Raw genomic sequence first — 22,515 nt, forward strand, 5'->3', positions numbered from 1 at the left:
GATAGTAATTTTAGAAACATATCTTCAGTAAATTTAATAAGATCTGTATGAACCTTGTTTTTGTCTGTTTGTTTTGTTTTGCAAATATGAAAGACAGAAAAATCATACTTGGTAAGTTCCAATTTTCTATGTGGTAAGGAAAGATAAAAGTGTTTGTGTGTTTTTTCTCACAAGACTCAGTGTTGAATGGTAAGAATCAAATTGCTTTTTCATAGTTTAACATTTTTGTTAAATACTGACTTGGGCTTTTTTAAAAAGCTAAACTCTTTGAAATAATTATATCTGCTTTCTGTTAGATTCCACTTGACATTAAAAAGCATGCTGAATATTTTGCTCTTATAAAACTGAGTACATAAAGTCTGCTAATATCCACATAATGCCTTTCACATCTCAATGTGAGGTGGAAAGAATCCTACTTATACATTTATTCAAGTAATTATTAAATATTAAATTGTATTGAGAGTGTCACAAAAAGGCCTAGAACCACTAAATAACTAAAAGTTTGAAAGAACATCAAAACTATAGGTTAAAAAATGATAGATTAAATACCTGTATCTTCATAATTTTGCCAATTTTTAAAAATTCATGTCTCTTTAGTTACTCTTCATTTGTACTCAGTTTTGGCTGCATTACAGATATAATCATTCATGTAAAACAAATATGTTATAAGCAATAGCATGATGATATTTCAAAGATGCTTTTGAATATTTAGTCTACCAACTCAAGTGAAAATACTCAAAAACATTAATGTGATGAGATAAGGAGAGGGGCCTACTCCCACTAGGCATTATGGAGTAGTAGAAAGCAAAAAGAACTAAATCAGAAATGGAAACATTTTGCTAGAGCTTTGTCATTTAATTAAATTGACACTTTGCATATATCACGGAAACATTGTCAGTATTGGTAACAGGAGACATCACATGAACTGTTCTCTTTTTACCTGTACTGAAGCCTCTCTCTTGACTCCTTCAAGTGTTTCTTACATGGCTCAGTGAGAACAATTTATGGATTTTTTTTCACCTTTTGAGACTGTCCCTGAGGAGATACCAAGAAATTTGTTAATTGTCCCTATAGTATTTTATAGCACAATTAAATGCCTAGAGGATGTCATTTAATTGCCATGGACAATTTTTATTTACCATGTCTTCATTCCTTCCTTCCTTCCTCCTTTCCTCCTCCTTCCTTCCTTCTTTTTATTTTTTACTCTTGGTTAACTTTCCTTTTGTAGCACATAGGACTCTTGATGCCCATCAAGAGTCTGCATTTACACAGTGGTCTCCTCGAATGAGTGACAGTGTATAAATATTTAAATACTGTTCTACTATTTAAAAACTTTCAGGAAATTAAAATGATACGTTGCTTTCTTGATTTGTTGCTCATGTTGTTACTGCTCCAAAGTCCATGTGTCAAACACTTCAAAAGGCCAAAACTCAAGAGTTTTGAGTAAGGAAAGTTAAACTCAAGCTTCAAGCAGGATTCCTGTAATGATTAGCAAGGCCATATGCAAGACAGAGCCAGACCTATTAGCCTGAAGGTCATGGGAACAAAGCAGGCTTGAATAAGATTAAGTCAGAGAGACTGACCATTTCACTCTGGTATAATGTAGTTTTTTTTTCCCTCAGGGACAGAAATTAGTTACTGTTACTTCTCATTTCATTGTGAGTTTTCATCATCTGTCTGTTCAGCACTTCTCTTTTGCTTTTTTTTTTACAATCTATTGCACCATGTTAGTTATTCTATTCTGTACAAACACACTCCATGCAGATCTATTCTATTACCATAAAGTTCCCTTTGGCTTCCCTTTTATAGTCACATGTTCGTACTGGTCTCAGCCTATTAATAATCAGTGTTGTGGCTGGACCATCCCTTGTGGTTTTATGATTGCAAAGATGCCTTTCAGCAATAACTTCCAAGAAACTTGAAAAAGATACAGGTTTATTATTTACAAGACCTGGAAATTATACTGCATACCTGGGTCACACAGTGAGGTCTGGGGCAGGGAGAGGGAAGAAAAAGAAAGAGGAGGGTAGAAAAGGAAGGGGAGGGGAAGAGAGGTGGGGAGTGGAGGGAAGGGAAGGGAAGAAGAGAGGAGAGGAGAGGAGGAGAGGAGAGGAGAGGAGAGGAGAGGAGAGGAGAGGAGAGGAGAGGAGAGGAGAGGAGAGGAGAGGAGAGGAGAGGAGAGGAGAGGAGGAGAGGAGAGGAGAGGAGAACAGAGCAGAGAAGAGAAGAGAAGAGAAGAGAAGAGAAGAGAAGAGAAGAGAAGAGAAGAGAAGAGAAGAGAAGAGAAGAGAAGAGAAGAGAAGAGGAAACAGGGACTTGGGGCAATCAAAACTTAAATCAGGCACTTGTATAACACTACACCCACTTCCTCCTCCTCTGCCACTGTTTCTAAGCCCTGGCAACCACTAATCTGATTCCATCACTACATTTTTGTCATATGAAGAATGTTTTATAAATAATGTAAGAACAGGAAAAGTGCCTTTCTTTTTCTTTGCTGTGGCATTCCACAATTTATAGAAACACGTGGAATTAAACCCCAAGATTGTTGGCTCCTCTGTTCAAATTGTGGGACAAACTACTCTCAAAACTACATTATTGCATTCCCCTCTTCCCTGATGTTTTAACAACTCAGATGTAATTTGCACCAAGGAGTCTCTAGTTAGTAGGAAGTTCCCTTCCTCCCTCCCCTTAAACAAGCCTCTTACGAATGCTTCATAACTTCTTCTCTGAGCATGTTTTACAGGCTTGTGAAAAATACTGATAAGATAGCTCTCTAGGACACGTGCCGAACTGTCTCCTGGTAAGCAAAAAACTGTAATTTTTCAAGGCAGCCCCTGATATCTGCTCAACTTCAACATAACCCAAATCCCTTCCCTTCCTTGTCACCTAGCAACATTAACCTATCACTCTTTAAAAGCGGAAGCCGTTCTTTGTTCCCTGCCCTGTATAAACTAGCAATACTTGGTCCTTTTCTCTCTTGGAAAGTAGAATAAACTTCTTTTCTACATCTCTTTTTTTTTTTTAATTATGAATTCTTTCACCACCCAGGTCACTGGCCAAACCTTAACAAATAATATCATACCACTTGCAATCTTTGAGATTTATTTGTGCTTTTGTGTGTATAAATCATTTCTTCCTCTTATTATTGCTGAGTAGCATTCCATGGTATGGATGATACAATTTGCTTATCCAGTTTATCAAGTTGTACTTTTATAGCTTATGTTTTTAATGTCATGTCTATAAACTCTTAGTTTCAATGTATATAGTCTTTTTTCTTTGACTATTTAGGTTTTTATTTATCAGTAACTGTGAGAAATTTAATTATGATATGCCTTTTATACAGTGATTTATATGCTGCTTGTATCTGGGGCTTGTTAATCTTCTTTAATTTGAAGGTTTTAAATTTTTATCGTATTTGAAAATTTTCACAATATTTTCTTTAAATGCATTTGATGCTCCCGAGCTTTCTTTATATTGACCTCTTCTCATTCTATTTTATGTATTTTCTCTAAGCCCCATAAAGAGAGGGACTTTGGTTCACTTCACAATATGTGTTTGTTTCCTTGAGTGAATTCATTAACATAAAATCTATCATGAATTCTTTTTAATCCACTTTACCATGTTAGGTTCTAAAGACAAAACTGATGCCATTGTAATTAAACTGGTTATTAATAATAGAAAAGGAGCAAATGGAAAGCCAGGCATTAGAGGCATGACACCTGTAAAATATTGGGGGGAGGGGACTGGACAATGGGGAGATAGACTATAGTTGGGGTAGCATAGGAAAGGTACTTTTCTGTCAGTCACACCAGGGAACATGGTTCATTGGCCAGAATGAACTGTAAGCATGCAAATATTTGGGATATTTAATCCCATGAACAAAGGAATTCACTCTTGTGCTTTTAGGACTCTTGGGACTCTTGTTGCTTGGGGTGTGCTCTTCTGTATTCTCCTGTGTGGCTCAGGACCGTGTGGACGCCCACACACAATGGACCACAGCTAGCCTGATTCTATATTGGACCTGGCTGCAACATAGAATGGAAATTCTGTATGCTGACTCTGCTTATAGCTTTATTAAAATCCCAGCTACACTTCTTCTATAACTGGACTAAGGGAAATGGGACTTTAGAAACCCAGGGATTTAATTCCATGCAAATAAAAATGACTATTCTCCCATGCATGTCTCAGAAAATTCTTTTTCTCATTATATCACAAGAACTCCATTCCTAGCAGTACCCAATTTAGAAGAGGAACCCCAATTTTCTCCAATAACAGAATTATGAATGTAATATCCAGAGTCCCTGGCTCTCTAAAAATAAATGTGTAGTGGAAGAGAAATGCAACAAGCTACATGTGAGGAATGGCATCAATCTGATTTGAAATTAAATGTAGGTTAGTATCTGAAGTATGAGCAGAAAATAGCCATCGGTTAGTAATATATTTTGGTTTGAAAATAATGAATAATTTTCTTTATTTCCAGGCCTATCATACTTATATTCTTGCCCATCCTATGGCGGTAGCAGTATCAGGTTAAAGCAATGACACATACAGTATATACTGTATGTTTTTATAAAAAAATGGTTTTATAAAAATAAATGTTCAATGAAGCAAAAAGCTACATGTGAGAACATATAGGAATGGAACATAATTTGAATTTGAATGTATATTTATAGGTTAATATCTGAACTATAAGCAGGAATTAGTCATCTATTACTGATATATTTAATTTGCAAATAATGAATACTTTTCTTATTTCTATGCCTATCACACATTGATTATTGCCCATTTTATGAAGGTAACAACACAAGATTAAAGCAATCACACTTAGTATACCTTGGCTAATACATAATTTATTGTTACCACATCTTACAGTGAATTTTCAACAAAATATTTGCTAACATGCTCCAGGTTCTAGTTAGGGCATTTTTCACTCCTTGTTCCTCAAACTGTAAATCAAGGGATTCAGCATGGGTATGACCAAAGTGTAAAATAAAGAGGCCATTTTATCAGTATCTAATGAATGACTGGACTTGGGCTGCACATACATAAAGAATAAGGTACCATAGAAAATGACTATGACCTTCAGGTGAGATCCACAGGTAGAGAAAGCCTTGTGCCTCCCCTCTGCAGAATTCATCCTGAGGATGGCAACCAGGATCAGAATGTAGGACACAAGGACTATCAGAAGAGATGAAACCAGAGTCAAAGCTGAAAAAATCAGAATGATCAATTTGATTTCATGTGTGTCTGAGGAGAGCAAAGATATCAATGGCAGACTATCACAGTAGAAATGCCTGATGACATTACAGCCACAAAATGATGAAGTGAAAAATTTTGTGGTGATCAGCAAAGACAAAAAGACACTGTGTAGATAGGGTATTGCCACCAGCAAGTGACATAATCTTTGTGACATGATCACTGTGTAGAGCAGAGGGTTACAGATGGCCACATAGCGGTCATAGGCCATTGCTGACAGAATACAAATTTCACTGGTGATAAACATACTGAAGAAAGTGAGTTGGGTAGCACACCAATTATAGGAGATTGTATGTTGATTGACAGCTAAATTTACTAGCATTTTAGGTCCTACAGTTGTTGAGTAACCAAGATCAGTGAAAGCCAAGTATCTAAGGAAAAAGTACATGGGTGTTTGTAGCCTGGAGTCTGTCTTGGTGAGAATAATCAAGTCCAGGTTTCCCAGCAAGGAGACTAGGTAAACAATGAGGAAGAGCCCAAATAATGGAGCCTGCAGCTCTGGGAGGTCCGTGATCCCCATTAGAATGAATTCATTCAACATTGTTAAATTGTGGTTGTCCATCAGGCCATTCAGGAAACCTATAATGGGAATAAATACACAGCTAATCAATAAATGTCACTAGCTATGACTAGAGATTTCCATTTTAATAAGTGATTAAAGGTTTAAATATTTCATTTAAGGCTTGTTGCTTTAATTAGCTACTCTGACACTTGACAGCTCAATTCTCTCTCTCCAAGCTCAATGAATCTCTTGACAGTTTTCTTCATTCTGATACCAGAAGTACAAACAACAAAATTAAAAATAGATAAATTGGACTTTATCCAAATTTTTAAGAAAAACTTTTGTGCACCAAAGGATGTTATTAAGGAAGAAATTTTATATTTAGTAAGGGCTTATTATATGGAATATAAAAAAGATTTTTACCATTCAACAACAAAAAAGACTAACAACCCAAATTAAAAAAACAAAACAAAACTTAAACAGAAGTTATACATATTTCTTACAGAAGGTATACAAATGGCCAAAGCACATGAAAAGATGTTTACTAACTCTAGGCATTAGGAAAATAAAAATCAAATCCACAATGAAATAGCACTTACACCTCCTGCAGTTGCTACAAATGCTAGCAAAGGTGTGGAGAGATTAGATTTTGAACATTTTTGTACGTAATGTAAAATGGAATAGCCACTATGAGAACAGCTTAAGGGTTACTCAGTGTTACCCACAGAATTATCATTGTTACCCAGTAATTCCACTCTTAGATATATACCCCAAGGCATGGTAGACCACAGGTGTTCACACAAAACTTGTAGGTAAATTTTCAGAGTGGCATTATTCATAAAATTCAAAAGTAGAAATAATCCAAATGTCAACTGGTAAAAAAAAAAAAAAAAAAAAAGGCTAATATGCAAAGTGTCCCCTCGGGAGTTCAACTGGGAGACCAGGAGTTTGATTGCTCACTATGACGTGCGCCGATCACCAGGGGGCAGTGCAGAATGAAGGAAGGCCCCGGCCAACAGCAGGAAGGCCCTGATTAGCCCTGATCGCCGGCCAGGCCTAGGGACCCTACCCATGCACTAATTTCGTACACCAGGCCTCTAGTAGATAATATAAGTGTTAGTCTATACAACAGAATATTCATAAGCTGTAGTAAGTTATAAAAGGAAAGAAGCATTGATACATGCTACTCTTTAAAACATCATGCAAAATCACAGAAAACATATGTGAAAGACAAACATTGTATATACTGTACAATTGCATTATATGAAATATCCAGAATAAGCAAAATTGTAGAGACAGAAACCAGAAAAAATATGGCTCGTTCAGGAACACTGAATTAATTATCAAGAGATAATAAATATACTTACAGACATTTTTACACTGGATATAAAAAGCATTATAGCCAAGCTGGTGTGGTTCAGTGGTTGAGTATCGACCTATGAACCAAGAGGTCACTGTTCGATTCCAGGTCAGGGCACATGCCCGGGTTGCAGGCTCGATCCCCAGTAGGAGGTGTGCAGGAGACAATAGATGATTCTTTCTTATCATTGATGCTTCTGTCACACACTCTCTCTCCTTTCCTCTCTGAAATCAATAAAAAATATATTTTTAAAAAAGCATTATAAATCTGATGCAATAAATGTGAGTTTTAAAAAGTGTGCTCTTTTCTAGATTCCTGCTAGTAAATACCAGTCTCCCTATATGTGAGAAAGATACTCTTCTCACCATTTTTAGAGTTCTATGTAAAACACTAAACATTTTTAACATTGTAATATTTACATTTATATTATTTTATCTGATTATTGAAGATAACCTGTTTTTGAACTTTTAAATATTTTTTTCATGATTTTGCAATTGTGTAAAAAATGCAATGGGCAGAGCTTAGCATTGGACCTTTACTATATAACTACCCTAACTGCAGAGCTCAGAGAAGTTTTGTCATTCCCTAGGCTGCTTCCCTTTCTGTGTCAAATACAGCTTTCAACTCTAAAATAAGTGACAATAAATGAGTTCTGTAATAAAAAAATCAATAAAATTTACATTTAGATGCCTATATGTAAACATCTCTGCAATTGTGGAGTGGGAATAAAGGGAGTTTAAATAAGGAGTGGAAAATACATCTTAATTTTAGATAAAATATACATTCCTTTTTATTTGTGCATATTTTAATCTTGCTTCCAATATCCATCACGTGTGCATTTGGTCATTTAAGAGACGACTTCATGACATTTCACTCTTGCAAGGCTAAGTACTCTTATGAGACTTGACAGTGGGATGGAGGTACTAGATAGTGAAATCCATGCTTTAATGTCTTTGCTTTGGCCTCACCTCCCACTAAAAGGGGTCATTTGCACATAATATTGGTGCTTTCAATGATCATTTTGAATTTGTAAAGCACATGGCATTATTAAAAGTGATAATTGTGCCCTAGCTGGTTTGGCTCAGTGGATAGAGCATCGGCCTGCAGACTAAAGGGTCCCGGGTTTGATTCCGGTTAAGGGCACATGCCTGGGTTGTGGGCTCACCCCCCAGTGGGGGGCATGCAGGAGGCATCCAATCAACGATCCTCTCTCATTATTGATATTTCTGTCTCTCTCTTTCTCTACCTTCCTTTCTGAAATCAATAAAAATATATTTTTAAAAAAGTGATAATTGCAAGGATTTTAAAGAATTGATATTATCTTTTTTAATTTAGAAATAACTGAAAAGCATTTTGAATATATATTATTATTTGAGGTTAAAATTTCTGAAACACATCCAATTAACTACAAATAACAATGTCATATTTGACATCTTTATTAAGGGTCCAATGAAAAAGAATCATGAGAATCTTAAGGTCTGGGGTGGAATTTTTGAATACTAACTCCTTTTTTAGAGATTACATTTTTTTCCTTTTTTTTTTTACTATTCAAAGAATACAAATGTACTACATCAACATAAGTGTCTAGCTTTCATCAAAAGTCATAAAATAAAGATATTTAAAACATCATACTAACCCAGAAACTTCAGTTATTAAAACAGGTTTTTAAAACGATGGCTAACTCACTAAGGTACAGTATTAAAAACTAACAGTTAAAATGGAAGATGTGGTCATGAAGAGTCCCTGAAACTCAGAGCAGGTCATACAAGTAGGTACAGTCTGCTCACCTCTAATGATGAATCTCTTTGTGCTTCCCCATGTGTCCCTAACATAAACCAATAAGAAGAACTTATGGGTTTCTTCGATCCTTTGAGATCCTCGCTGAGGAGAAAGGATACAAATTGTTAATTATACCTAAAGTAAAACAAAGCCAATGGGATATCTGCTAATTGTAGAGGACATCTTTATGTTCCACACAAATAAAGCTATGTTAGGTACCTTTCCTCGGTTTCTCTTAGTTAGTCTTTTCTAGTGCAACCAGAAATCTGGAAGCAAAACATTGTTTCTGCAGGAGAAGCATTTTGGTGGTATTTTTTGCAAGCCTTTATTGTCTCCTCTAAAAGGAGTGGGGACATCATAGAGAAGTATTTAAACAATATATATTAATTTTTTTAAAAAAATTCACAAGGGAAAATGATACATATGTGTAGCTATTTTCCTTTATTTGTGGTGTTTTAAACGTATCATTGAAATATAATATACATATCAACAAATGCTTACTCATAAACAAATTTTTGCAAACTTACTTTTCTGAATAATCAAAATTCATAACAAACAGCAATTACAACAACAAAAATAAAACTAAATATTGTGAGTACCCTTTTAAAATCCTTCATTCTCCTTTCCACTATAAACTACTCCTAACCCCTAAACACACACAAATGCATAGCCATTATTCTACCTTCTGACAGTATAGATTATTTGTATCCGAAAGGGTTAAAGAGAATTAAACGAAGCAGAGAAAACTTATTGTGCTTAGCAGATATCTTGCAGAAAGCTTGCAGCCTTGAGCACTGCATAGCCCAGAAAACCACTATCCATCTGACGCTGGGAGGAACCAAGGACAGACAGACCCTTACGTCAGCAGAGCGGCTTATAGCCAGCAAAAATTAATAGAAACCTAGCTCTTCCTGCCCTCTTCACTGATGCCTTTCTTGATCTCAGTCCACCTGCACCCATGTGCCTGAAATAAAAATCTCTTTTGATACATTATGGCCTCATGTCATAGGTGCATGACCCCAGCCCACTCTGAACCCTTCAGTATCTATTTTTGTTATTTTACATAAATAAAATTCTAACCTGTCATATTTTTGTGTCTGGATTAATTTCACTTAAAATATTTCTATCAGTAGTTCTAGATTGTATTTTCTCATTCTGTGTAGAATTTCATTTTATAAATATACCACAGATTAGTTATCCATTGTTCTGTTTATTGTTGAATGTTTTCATTGGTTCCAATTTAAAGGTTTTATGAATAGCGACATTGTCAACATCCTATTCCATTTTATGTTTAGAAACTAAAGCTATTTTTTATTATAAAATAATAAAAATTAAAATTTGTCATGTATTTATTAAATAATCAATTATCATTTAGAGGAAATTTATGCACAAAAAATCCTGATACTGGTAATTAAAAACAGCTATTCTCATTCCCCATGTGTAATTAAAACTGTAGGTAAATTTTTACCAATACATGCTACTCTTTAAAACATCATGCAAATTTATACCAATTTGATTTAGTATAGGAGATTAAATTATAGGAGATTGTATGTTGATTGACAGCTAAATTTACTAGCATTTTAGGTCCTACAGTTGTATGCTAAAAACATAACAATTATAGGAGATAATAGGTGTCCTATATCTTAGGTCCACACCAATACTCAATCTATATGAGCTTAATCTTGAATGTATTTCTACTTGGATATATTCTTTACACTGAGTCATTTATTCTTTACATTGCTGAGTCATAGAATATGCATATTCAGCAAATGCTGCCAAATGAATTTCCAGAGTGATTATGTAGTGGCAGGGGGTTCTTCTCCCTCACCCAGGATAGAAATCAAGAGAGAAGGTCAAATTGATTCAAAAGAGAAGTTTACTAAGAACTGGGTGAGAGGAAGATAGAAGGAGTGAACTTGACAGAGTATGGCTCCCAGAACTGCTGCTGGGGTCTGGCTTTTACAGAGCTGGGTTTTCTCCTGCAGACACAGAGTGGATCTTTTTGTACTTCAGATTCCCAACCTGGGCTGGCACTGACTGGCACAGGTGCAGGCGCATTGGTTTGGGGAGTACCTGAAGGCAAACTTTAATCTTATCTAGGAGAGGGTCAAGAAGTAACTGAAAGATTCATTTAAGAGTGGTTCAGCCTATCTCAGTTACATCAAGGTGTGTTCCCACCAGCAGTGCAAATGTAACTCACCCACCATTCCATTAAGGTTGTTTTTGTAAATGATGACCTGTTAACTCATATGTAACTGTTTGCTTAAAAATTCTAGGAACTAACTTCAAAAGAAGCAGACTTCAGTTTCCAGACATTCTGGCTCCAGGAGGTTTGCTGACCTTCAATCATTTAAAAAACACAAAAAACAGGGTGATGCAAACCAGACCATGGCTTGACCAGTTATCCGAACAGACTGTGCTGACTTATACATAGTCCCCTCAACAGACAACTCTCAAACCTCTCCTTTGTTATGTATTTTCTTCCCCCTCCCTTTTTATAAAAACCCCTGAGTCCAATTGTTAAGATGGTCTTTGAAACGTTAGTCTGCCGCCTTCTCAAACTGTCTACTCTTGAATAAACCTCTTTCCTTTCACCAAACCTTGTCTCTCTGTTGCTGGTTCTCAAGCTGCAGGCAGTTGAATGAACCTGGGTTAAGTATCACAAGTAGTTATGATAAATCAATAACCTTGTCAAGATTTAATACTTTCCACTGTTTTTTTTCATAACACTCTGGATGATGTGGCTGGATATCATAGTGATTTTAATTTGAATTGTCCTGATGCTGAATGAAATTGAAAATCTTTTCATATGTTTGATGGCTGGTTTTATATTTTATTTGAAAAGTGTTTGTTCATATCTTTTATCACCTTTGTATTGTATTTCATGTCAACTATTTTTCCAGTTGTAAGAATTACTTTTATAGTTTTCATATGAGGTCAGATATACACATCTGATTATGTAATTCTGATAATATATTTTATTTTATTATGAGTTTCCCTTTTCACACTATAAATTTTGATGAACAGAATTATTTAAAGAAGCTCAATCCATCTTTTTAAATCTTATATTGTTATCATTTTGTGTGCAGTATGCATTATGTGAACATGCCATTATATTATCAACCAAAATTGATTTTAGACTGTAATAAGGAATAAAAGCATTTATTTGTGCATCTTAGGAGACACAGATTCAGGTAGCAACCTATATTGTCCAAAGAAGTCACATTTTATAGAGAATTAATTTTCTCACCCATAGTTCCTGTTTTGGTTTCCTGTAAATGAGGTTTTCAAATTATATAGTTCTAATTGGTCCATATAAATGCAAATGAGGATATAATTTAGGAAGTTATGATTATACCAGGCATGTCTCAGGCTATTGGTCAAAAGGCAAAACCAGGGCTTCCCTTCAGTGATGGACCCAGATGGCATAAAAAAGCAGGACATAGTGTGGGAAGCCAAGAGTTTATTCTGAGGTTGTTCTTGGTATACTGAGTACCTGGGCATTTCCTATTGGAAATGGCTGCTAGACTCTTATTATAACGCATCAAATTTAAGCCCTCAGTTGACCATGGGGAGTCCAGCTCAGCAGATAAACTCCCTTATTATGGTTCATATCAAAGGAATCTTTCTTTTCACGGTCCATGATATGTTTACCCCAAGCATCTGGATTTTTAAAATTTAACATCTCTAATAATTACATCTACCAAAACATGCTATTACTTATCCTCTAGTAGGCATGCTTACTCAGTAATAAAATTGCTGCATTATTGAGAATATACATACTAAACTTTAGTTTTTACTGTCTTATTTTTCCACAGTGTTTATAGCAACTTACTCTCTCAAAGTAAAATCATTCTAGTTACTTCACATTCTCATCAACATTTCGAACTGTTGTTCAAACTTTTGAATTTTAGCCATCCTGAAGGGTAGGTAGTGATATCACAGTATAGTCATACTTGCATTTGTCTAATGATTAATGATTTGGGGAAAAACATTGATGTGTCTTTTCACTGCTTTGATATTCTCTTTTGTGAAGTATTTCTTCAGGTGTGTTTGCTGCCGCCCTGCCCCTCTCTTTGCTTCCAAAAGGTTTACTGATTTTAGGAGTTAGGCAAGTTGTTATTTTACAAATGACTGATATCTGTACTTCATGGGGTACATGGTTTTCAATCAGGTTCTTTCATTCTTTGTATGCTATATTTTTATAAATACAAGTTTTTTTAATTTAAATTCTTTATTGTTTAAAGTATTACATAAGTCTCCTTTTCCCTCCATTGACCTCTCCCCGGCCACCCTCATCCCCCAGTACATGCCCTCACCACCCCCCTTTTCTGTATCCATTGGTTATGCTCATATGCATGCATACAAGTCCTTTGGTTGATATCTTACCCCGTCACCCTTTCCCTCATAGGTTGGACAGCCTGTTAGATGCTTCTATGACTCTGGTTCTATTTTTGTTCATCAGTTTATGTTGTTCATTATATTCCACTAATGAGTGAAATCATGTGATATTTATCTTTCTCTGACTGGCTTATTTCGCTTGGCATAATGCTCTCCAGTTCCATTCATGCTGTTGCAGATGATAAAAATTCCTTCTTTTTTTTTATAGCAGTGTCATATTCCATTGTGTAGATGTACCACAGCTTTCTAATGCACTTATCTGCTGATGGGCACTTAGGCTGTTTCCAAATCTTAGCTATTGTAAATTGTGCTGCTATGAACATAGGGATGCAAATATCCTTTCTGATTGGTGTTTCTAGTTTCTTGGGATATATTCCTAGAAGTGGGATTACTGGGTCAAATGGGAGTTCCATTTTTAATTTTTTGAAGAAACACCATACTGTTTTCCTCAGTGGCTGCACCAGTCTGCATTCCCACCAGCAATGCAAGAGGGCTCCTTTTTCTCTGCACTTGCATTTGTTGATGATAGCCATTCTGACAGGTGTGAGATGGTACCTCATTGTTGTTTTGATTTGCATCTCTCAGATGATTAGTGACTTTGAGCATGTTTTCATATGTCTCTACGGCCTTCTGTATGTCCTCTTTTGAAAAGTGTCTATTTAGGTCCATTGCCCATTTTTGGATTGGATTGTTTATCTTCCTTTTGTTAAGTTGTATGAGTTTCCTATAAATTTTGGAGAAGCCATAGGCAGCAAAATAACAGACATTTATTGTAACAATATCTTTACCAATACAGCTCCTAGGGCAATGGAAACTAAGGAGAAAATAAACAAATGGGACTACATCAAAATAAAAAGCTTCTGCACAGCAAAAGAAACCATCAACAAAACAACAAGAAAGCCCACTGCATGGGAGAACATATTTGCCAATGTTATCTCTGATAACGGTTTAATCTCCCAAATTACAAGTTTTTATTTTAGTTAGAGTAATATTTATATATTTTAATGTTATTATATTTTGTACCCTCTTTATGAAATCTTTGCAAGGTATTATTTCACTTTTCTTTTCAAGAAATTTCATGGTTTTAGTTTTCACATGTATAGTCATAATATATCTCAATTAATTTTTACACATGATACAAGCAAATGACTAACATAAGAAACCTATTTACTAAGAAACCTTTATTTTGTCTACATTGCAGTGCAGCTTTTGTTTAAATCAAGTGAAGTTACAAATGTGAGTCTATTTTTACACTTTATTTTTATTCATTTTATTGGTCTTTCTATTCATATGTGCACTGATGAAACAATTTAAAAAATAATCTAGTTTTTTCTTTATTGATTACGGTATTAAAAATGGGTTAAGTCTGAAAAATAATCTATTTTTATTTAAAGTATTGATACCTTTTATTGGAAATCCCTCATATTCTTTCTTCTAACATATTGCCTGGCTATTCCAGATACTTGCATTTCCACATACATTTGATATCAACTCGAGTGTCAAAAAAATACTGAAATTTTGATTGTTACTGCATTAACCAATGGAGAAATTTAGGGAGTACTGTATTAACCACATCACATTTATTTCTGCCAACCAATGGACATGACATATTGCTACACTTATGTTTTCTTCAATAACTCAGTAATGTTTTTGTAGTTTCCAGCAATAAAGCCATGCAAAGCATTCATTAGATTTTTTGTTAAGATTTTACAGATTTTCCTGTGTAATTGACAGTTTAGAACAATTTTACTTGTGTTTATTAGTATAAAGAAAATTAATGTCTGTTTTTATGCTAATACCACGCTATTTTGATAACTATGGCCTTGTAATAATTTGATATTATGTAGCCTGATTCTTCCAACTTTGTTCTTTCTCAAGATCACTGTGTTATTCGGGGTCTTTAGTGGTTCCATATAAATTTTTGAAATATTTGTTCTACTTCTGTGAAATACACCATTGATATCTTGATAGGAATTGTGTTGAATCTGTAGATTGGATATTATGGATATTTTAATGATGTTAATTCTTCCTACCTATGAACACAGTATATGCTTCCACTTATTTTTATGTTCTTAAATTTCTTTCTTCAGTGCCTTATAATTTTCAGAGTACAGGTCTCTTTACATCAGTGGTTAAATTTATTCCTAGGTATTTTGTTCTGTTTGAAGCAATCATAAATGGAATTGTTTTCTTAGTTTACCTTTCTGATAGTTCATAATTGATATATAAAAATGCAATTGATTTCTGGATATTTATTTTGCATCCTGCTACTTTACTAAATTCATTTATCAGTTCTAGTAGGTTTTTGGTGGAATCTTTAGGGTTCCTTATATACGGTATCATATCATATGCAGATAATGACAATTTTACTTCTACCTTTCCAATTTGAATGCCTTTTATTTCTTCTTATCTCATTGCTGTGGCTAGGACTTCCAGTAATGAGTTGAATAAGATTGGTGAAAGTGGACATCCCTGTCTTGTTCCTGATCTGAAGGGAAATGCTTGTACCTTTTGCCCATTGAATATGATGTTGACTATGGTTTCCCATATATGGCCTTTATTATGTTGAGATATCTTTGCTCTATCCCGAGTTTGCTGAGAGTGTTTATCATAATTGGGTGCTGGATTTTATAAAATATTTTTTTGCATCTATTGATATGATCATGTGACTGTTATCCTTCATTTTAGTTACATAGTGTGTCACATTTGTTGATTTGCAGATATTGTACCAATCTGCATCTGATATGAGAACAATTGTTATTAGGTGAACATGAACAAGTTGATAACAAAAAAAACAAAAAAAAACAAAAAAAAAACATTTCCAGTTTCCCAGGCCTACTTAACATCACTGCTTTCTAAGGCTTATCATACATCATAAACAGCTTCTATAACCTAATTTATGATATATACATTTGATATTGAACTTTACCTGGGGTGTTTGCTCAGGATTTTCCATATTCTATGCAGGGCACCTTTCACTTCTTTGTTTCTCAAGCTGTAGATCAAGGGGTTCAGCATGGGTATGATCAAAGTGTAAAACACAGAGGCCATTTTATCACTGTCAAAGGAATGACTGGACTTGGGCTGCATATACATGAAGGACAGAGTTGCATAGAATACAACCACCACTGTCAGGTGAGATCCACAGGTGGAGAAGGCCTTGTGCCTGCCCTCTGCAGAGTGCATCTTGAGGATGGCCAGGAGGATCAGTATGTAGGACACAAGGACTACCAGAAGAGATGAAACCAAATTAAACACTGAAAAGATCAGTATTATTAACTCAATTTCACGTGTGCTTGAGCATATCAGTGTCAACAAGGGAAGATTGTCACAGTAGAAATGATTAATGATATTATGGCCACAGAAAGATGAAATAAAAATCTTTATGGTGATTATCAGAGAGAGAAAAGCACTGTAGAGGTAGGGGACTGCTACCAGTGTCCAGCATACCCTTGGTGACATGATGACTGTGTAGAGTAGGGGGTTACAGATGGCTACATAGCGGTCATAGGCCATCGCGGAGAGAATGAAAAGTTCACTAATGATGAACAAGATGAAGAACGCTAGCTGGGCTGCACACCAATTGTAGGGAATAGTCTTTTGTTTAGTTACAATGTTTGCCAACATTTTGGGTCCCACAGCTGTTGAATAACCAAGATCAGTGAAAGCCAGGTGTCTGAGAAAGAAGTACATGGGTGTCTGAAGCCTGGAGTCCATCTTGGTGAGGATGATCATGCCCATGTTGCCCACCACGGAGACTGCATAGATGATGAGGAACACCCCAAAGAAGGTGGCCTGCAGCTCAGGGTGGTCTGTGATTCCCATTAGAATGAATTCTTTTAGCACTGTTAGGTTTTGTTGGTCCATCCAGGTTTATCAGAAAACCTATTCTGGATAAAGACATTCACATATTCAATAGCTTTTATGTAGTATCATCTAGCAACTTTTTTTTTTTTTTGGTATACGAAGTTGGTATAAGTAAAATAAATCCTAATATACCAGTTAGGCTGTATTAAAATAATCCACTTCCCACAAATAAACACAGAGACAAGAATAAAGTTGGAGATAGAGTTTTGTGTTTTCCATGGGGGGAAATTTGTCCCCCTCTAACATTTGATAATATTGGAAGCTCTTTGGTTGTCACAACTGAAGGAGCTGTGCTACTGGAACACATGGTTGGTGTCTAGTGAGGTTGCAATTATCCTACTGTGTTAGTGTATACCCCCAACAAAGAATTTTACAGCCCCAAATGCCAGTAAGTCCAATGGTGGCAAACCCTGTTATATGTAATGATTTAGATTTAACATAGAAAAAGGCAGTAAATATAAAAAATGTAGGCATTAGGTTTGCAGTTCATTGTTAAGCTTTTCTGTTGTCTTTTATGCAATGACAATTACATAATTGCACTTACTAAAGTATAATCGCACAATGTGACATGAACCTATGTTAATTACATAATAGCATTTTTTTAAATCCAAATTCCAATTATGTGTAGAAACATTTAAAATCCCTTCATTTAAAACATATTCCTTTAATTTAATTTAGTAAAACTCATATTGATTTGTCCTGTTAAGGTATCTCCTACAACAATTTCAGATGCCATTTATTAATGTTTATGTTTCATAATGATATGTTCAACTATTTGCAAGTATTCTATATCGTTGACATTGCAATTTTGTTTCTAATACACAAATATTAATTTTAAAAGTGTTCAAAATAAATATTATTACATTTTATGGTAGAATTTAAAAAATAAAACATATTCCTTTTAAAGCCATTATGTCTACAGTTGATGCAGGATGACAAATTTAGCATACGACCAATATTGGACAAATGTGTATCTTATGGAAATGCTTAAAGATCATAGTAGATATTATGTGACTAGGAAAACATACATAGGTAGTTAAAGTCTCTGTTATACTTACATTTGTTGGATATACTAAGGAATTCTTAGGGCTAATGATGTAAGTTTTCTTAATTTCTATACACATCAACAAAATCAATTATTCTTCATAATATGGTTGGGAAGATAAATAAGAATTAAATGTTTCAATGTATTTATGGTACCTGGAATATCCCTCTAATAGCAAATACATGTCATTTTTATTTTGTGTGTCTACTTTTATTTTTTAAGTATAGACAGTATGTTGCTGAAATGGATTACCTTTATATATGTCTACATACATTCTTTTTGTGTGATATAACTTCTTTGTCTGGAGTATGCTGATAAAGATCCTGAGTAGCCCTAACCAGTTTGGCTCAGTGGATAGAGCGTCGGCCTGAGGACTAATGGGTCCCGGGTTTGATTCCGGTCAAGGTCATGTACCTTGGGAGCAGGCACATATCCAGTAGGGAGTGTGCAGGAGGCAGCTGGTCAATGTTTCTCTCTCATTGATGTTTCTACCTATCCCTCACCCTTTCTCTCTGCAAAAATCAATAAAATATATATTTTTTAAAAAGAGCCCGAGTAGTCTATTATTGGGGTGACTGTTCCTAGTGCACTCCTGCCTCTTTCCACCAGGACCCAACTCCATGACTACAAGTGGAACATAAATGTGTTGTTATTGTGAATAATTGATCTTCTTCCTTACTTAAAATATTTAATAAAAATTCACATAAAACCTAACATATCTCCTTTTCTCTGGGTGGATTATAACTAACATACATTATATTGTTTGTGACATAAAATATATATTTTGTCATAGTGGAACCTAAGCTAGTATGAGGAAAGTGAGCAATTTCAGAGAAAGGAAGATCACTGGAATTGGTCTTATGTAATGAACTTTTGTAAACATTCCCTTTGGATAAAGACATTCTCTACTGAAAAAAAAATAGGTGTAAAATCACTATATTACACAACAGTATATTGGCAAGATAAAGTTCAAAGATATAAATATGGATTCCATTATGTTAAAGTCTGGCCACAAAGGACTCCTCCATATTATAAAAAAGCTTTTAATGTAGACATAAATAATTATAATTTTAAAATATATTTAGAAATATCCCTGACATGCCACCAGTTTAAAAAAAATACTAGAGCAATGCCAAAGTAAAATAAGGATGGCTTCTAATATCAAATAAATAATGGATAAAACATGTTATATACATTTTCTTAAAAAAATAAAAACAATACAATTGATTCTGGCTACAAGGAAAATATAAATAAGAGTTAGTGAATTAGGTATAAGAAAGCATATGGAAAATACAAAATTTAAAGCATTACATTTTAAATTTGTTTATGAGAAATCCACATTTTTTTCACATAAAACATTGCTTCTACTGGTGTGAGTTTCTGATATACTATCCTGTTCCCAAATACCTACCATTTTATGTCAGAAATACTGAAATATTGTTAAGAAAAATGTAAATGAATGGAATAAGAAACAATATAACTTTTTAGGTGCAATGAAAGGCTAATGAAAAAAATTCCATTGGTAGATGATGGTTTTCCTGTAAAACGAGGGAAGGAAGAAGGGCTCTCTCTCACCAGCTTTAGGTTTCTATAGGAAGCACCAAATTAGGTTTGCATAGTTTACTACCTGTGTCGACTATCAGATTATCATTGCTTAAGATATACTCGGTGAGAAATGATATGTGATTTCTGACAGATTTCACTGGCAATTGAACACAGTGTACCTTGTACCATCACCATAAAACTTAAAAATCTTCTACCCTCCAAAAATTGCTTTTCACATCTCAATGTAAAATGAAAACATCCTTTTTGCCCATCAAGTTTATCAGAAAAAATTCACATTCATACATTGATTTAAATATCCAATAATTATTACAATATTTTTGAGAAGGAGAGCCTAGAGGCACTAAATGACTCAGGGTTTGGAAGGACATAACACTGGAAATTGAACATGTTCAGCTTGATAATTCTGTCAGAATTTTTAGTTTTCCATTCCTGACTCTTTGTTTGGCTTTCTTGTCTCTTGGTTCTGTCGTCTGTTATTCATATGATTAAGTATTTATCTGATACATAAATTTCACATGAGCAATATGACACTAGCATTTCAAAGATGCTTTTTAGCATTTGTGAAAATATTTGAACAATTAATCTGAATTGAAAGGAGAGCAGTTCTCTTTTTCTCATGCATCATCAATAGCATACTATGCACTGAAGCCAATCAGAAGTCCTGATTGGTGTTCCATAGAAAAAGTTGTTATCTTGCAAATGTCACCAACACTATCTAGATATTGGTATAATACAGCATCACATAAAATATCTATCTGCTTACCTGTGATGAAGCCTTTCTCATGCTTTCCTGGTGTGCTTTATGACATGAAATAGTGAGAACAATTTATAGATTATTCCCACTGTCTGATACACTCCCTGAAGATATGCCAAGCAATTTCCTAATTGTCCCTGAAGAATTTGCAAGTTTAACAAACTACAAGAAGGGAATTTGTTAATTTTATTCATCAGTGAGTTAGATTTGTTTGTTTGTTTTTGTATTAAATTCTTACCTTTTAATCCAGATTAGTTTTCTCTCTTTTTTTTTTTTTCTGCTTTGATGATTATTTTTTATGTCTAATGGCTAGGTATGGTGGCTGGTTCTTTGGTAAAAAATCAGTCTAATGTTGCAGTGAAGATTTTCTTCAGATGTGATTAACACTTAAATCAATACACTTTGAGTATAGCCAATTACCCTCCATAATGTGTGTGGGCCTCATTTAATCAGTTGAAGGTTTTTAAATAGTAAAGCCTGATGTTTACATGTTGTGTATGTGGGTGTGCATATATAGATACATATATATATGTCTATACTGTATAGACATATATATATATACCTACTAGAGGCCTGATGCATGAAATTCATGCACGAGGGGGTGTGTGTCCCTCAACCTAGCCAGCACCCTCTCGAATCTGGGAGCCCAGTAGGGATGTTTGACTGCCCGTATAGGCCTGATCCTGGTGGTATAGGGCCTAAATGGGCAGTCAAACATCCCTTTCACAATAAAGGAAAGCTAGCTCCCAACCACTCGCCTGCCTGCCTGCCTGATAGCCCTTAATTGCTTCTGCCTGCCAGCCTGATCACCTCCTACCTACTCCCCTGCCAGCCAGATCGATGCCTAACTGCTCCCCTGCTGGCCTGATTGCCCCTAACTGCTCTTCCCTACCACCTGGTCAACCCAAAATGCCCTCCCCTGCAGGCCTGGTCATCCCTATCTTCCCTCCCTTGCCAGCCTGGTTGTCCCTAACTACCTTCCCCTGCTGGCCTGATCACCCATAACTGTCCTCCCCTGCTGGCCTGGTCACCCCTAACTGTCTTCCCCTGCAGGCCTGGTTGCCCCCAATTGCCTTCCCCTGCTGGCACAATCGGCCCTAACTGCCCTCCCCTGACAGCCTGGTCACCCCTAAATGACCTCCTCTGCTGGCACAATTGGCCCTAACTGCCCTCCCCTGCCAGCCTGGTCAACCCTAACTGTCCTCCCCTGCAGGCCTGGTTACTGCCAACTGTCTTCCCCTACAGGCCTGGTGACCCCTAACTGCCCTCTCCTATTGGCCTGGTCACCCCTAAATGCCCTCCCCTGTTGGCCGGGTCACCCCTAACTGCCCTACCCTGCCAGCCGGGTCGCCCCTAACTGCCCTTCCTTGCCAGCCTGATCCCCACCAACTTCCCTCCCCTGCTGGCCCAGTCACCCATAACTGTCCTCCCTTGCCAGCCTGGTTTTCCCAACTGCCCCCCCCCTTGAAGGCCTGCTAACTCCCAAATGCCTTCCCCTTCAGGACTGGTCACCCCTAACTGCCACCTCCTAATGAGTGGGTTGCCCCCAACTGTCCTCCCCTGCTGGCCTTTTTGCCCTAACTATCCTACCCTGCAGGCCTGGTCCCTCCAACTGCCCTCCCCTGATGGCCCAGTCACCCCTAACTGCCCCCCCCTGCTGGGTTGGTTGCCCCTAACTTTCCTCCCCTGCAGGCCTGGTCACCTCCAATTGTCCTCCCCAACCAGCCCAATTACTCCTAACTGCCCTCCCCTATAGGCCTGGTCGCCCCAACTGTCTATCCCTTCAGTCCTGGTTGCCCCCAATTGCTTTCCCCTGCTGGTCCAGTCACCCCTAAATGCCCTCCCTTGACAGCCTGGTTGTCCCTAACTGACCGCTCCTGCCAGCCTGGTCAACCCTAACTGTCCTCCAATTGCCCTGGCAACCCCCAATTGTCTTCCCTTACAGGCCTGGACACCCCTAACTGTCATTGCTTGATGGCCTGATC

General features: G+C 36.2%; 2 protein-coding genes across 2 annotated transcripts; both read right to left on the reverse strand.

Annotated features, from left to right (window-relative positions):
* Positions 1-4,927: 4,927 nt before the first annotated feature.
* On the reverse strand, positions 4,928-5,818 carry LOC129151208 (olfactory receptor 8K3-like). Its single transcript, XM_054725267.1, has one exon. It carries the CDS (start codon positions 5,816-5,818, stop codon positions 4,928-4,930), a length of 891 nt encoding a protein of 296 aa, XP_054581242.1.
* A 10,405-nt stretch (positions 5,819-16,223) lies between these two features.
* Positions 16,224-17,178, reverse strand: LOC129151324 (olfactory receptor 8K3-like). The gene has a single exon (XM_054725700.1). The coding sequence runs from the start codon at positions 17,163-17,165 to the stop codon at positions 16,224-16,226; it is 942 nt and encodes a 313-aa protein (XP_054581675.1). The 5' UTR covers positions 17,166-17,178.
* Positions 17,179-22,515: the final 5,337 nt, after the last annotated feature.

The sequence above is a fragment of the Eptesicus fuscus genome, chromosome 13 (assembly GCF_027574615.1).
Source record: "Eptesicus fuscus isolate TK198812 chromosome 13, DD_ASM_mEF_20220401, whole genome shotgun sequence".
Taxonomy (NCBI): domain Eukaryota; kingdom Metazoa; phylum Chordata; class Mammalia; order Chiroptera; family Vespertilionidae; genus Eptesicus; species Eptesicus fuscus.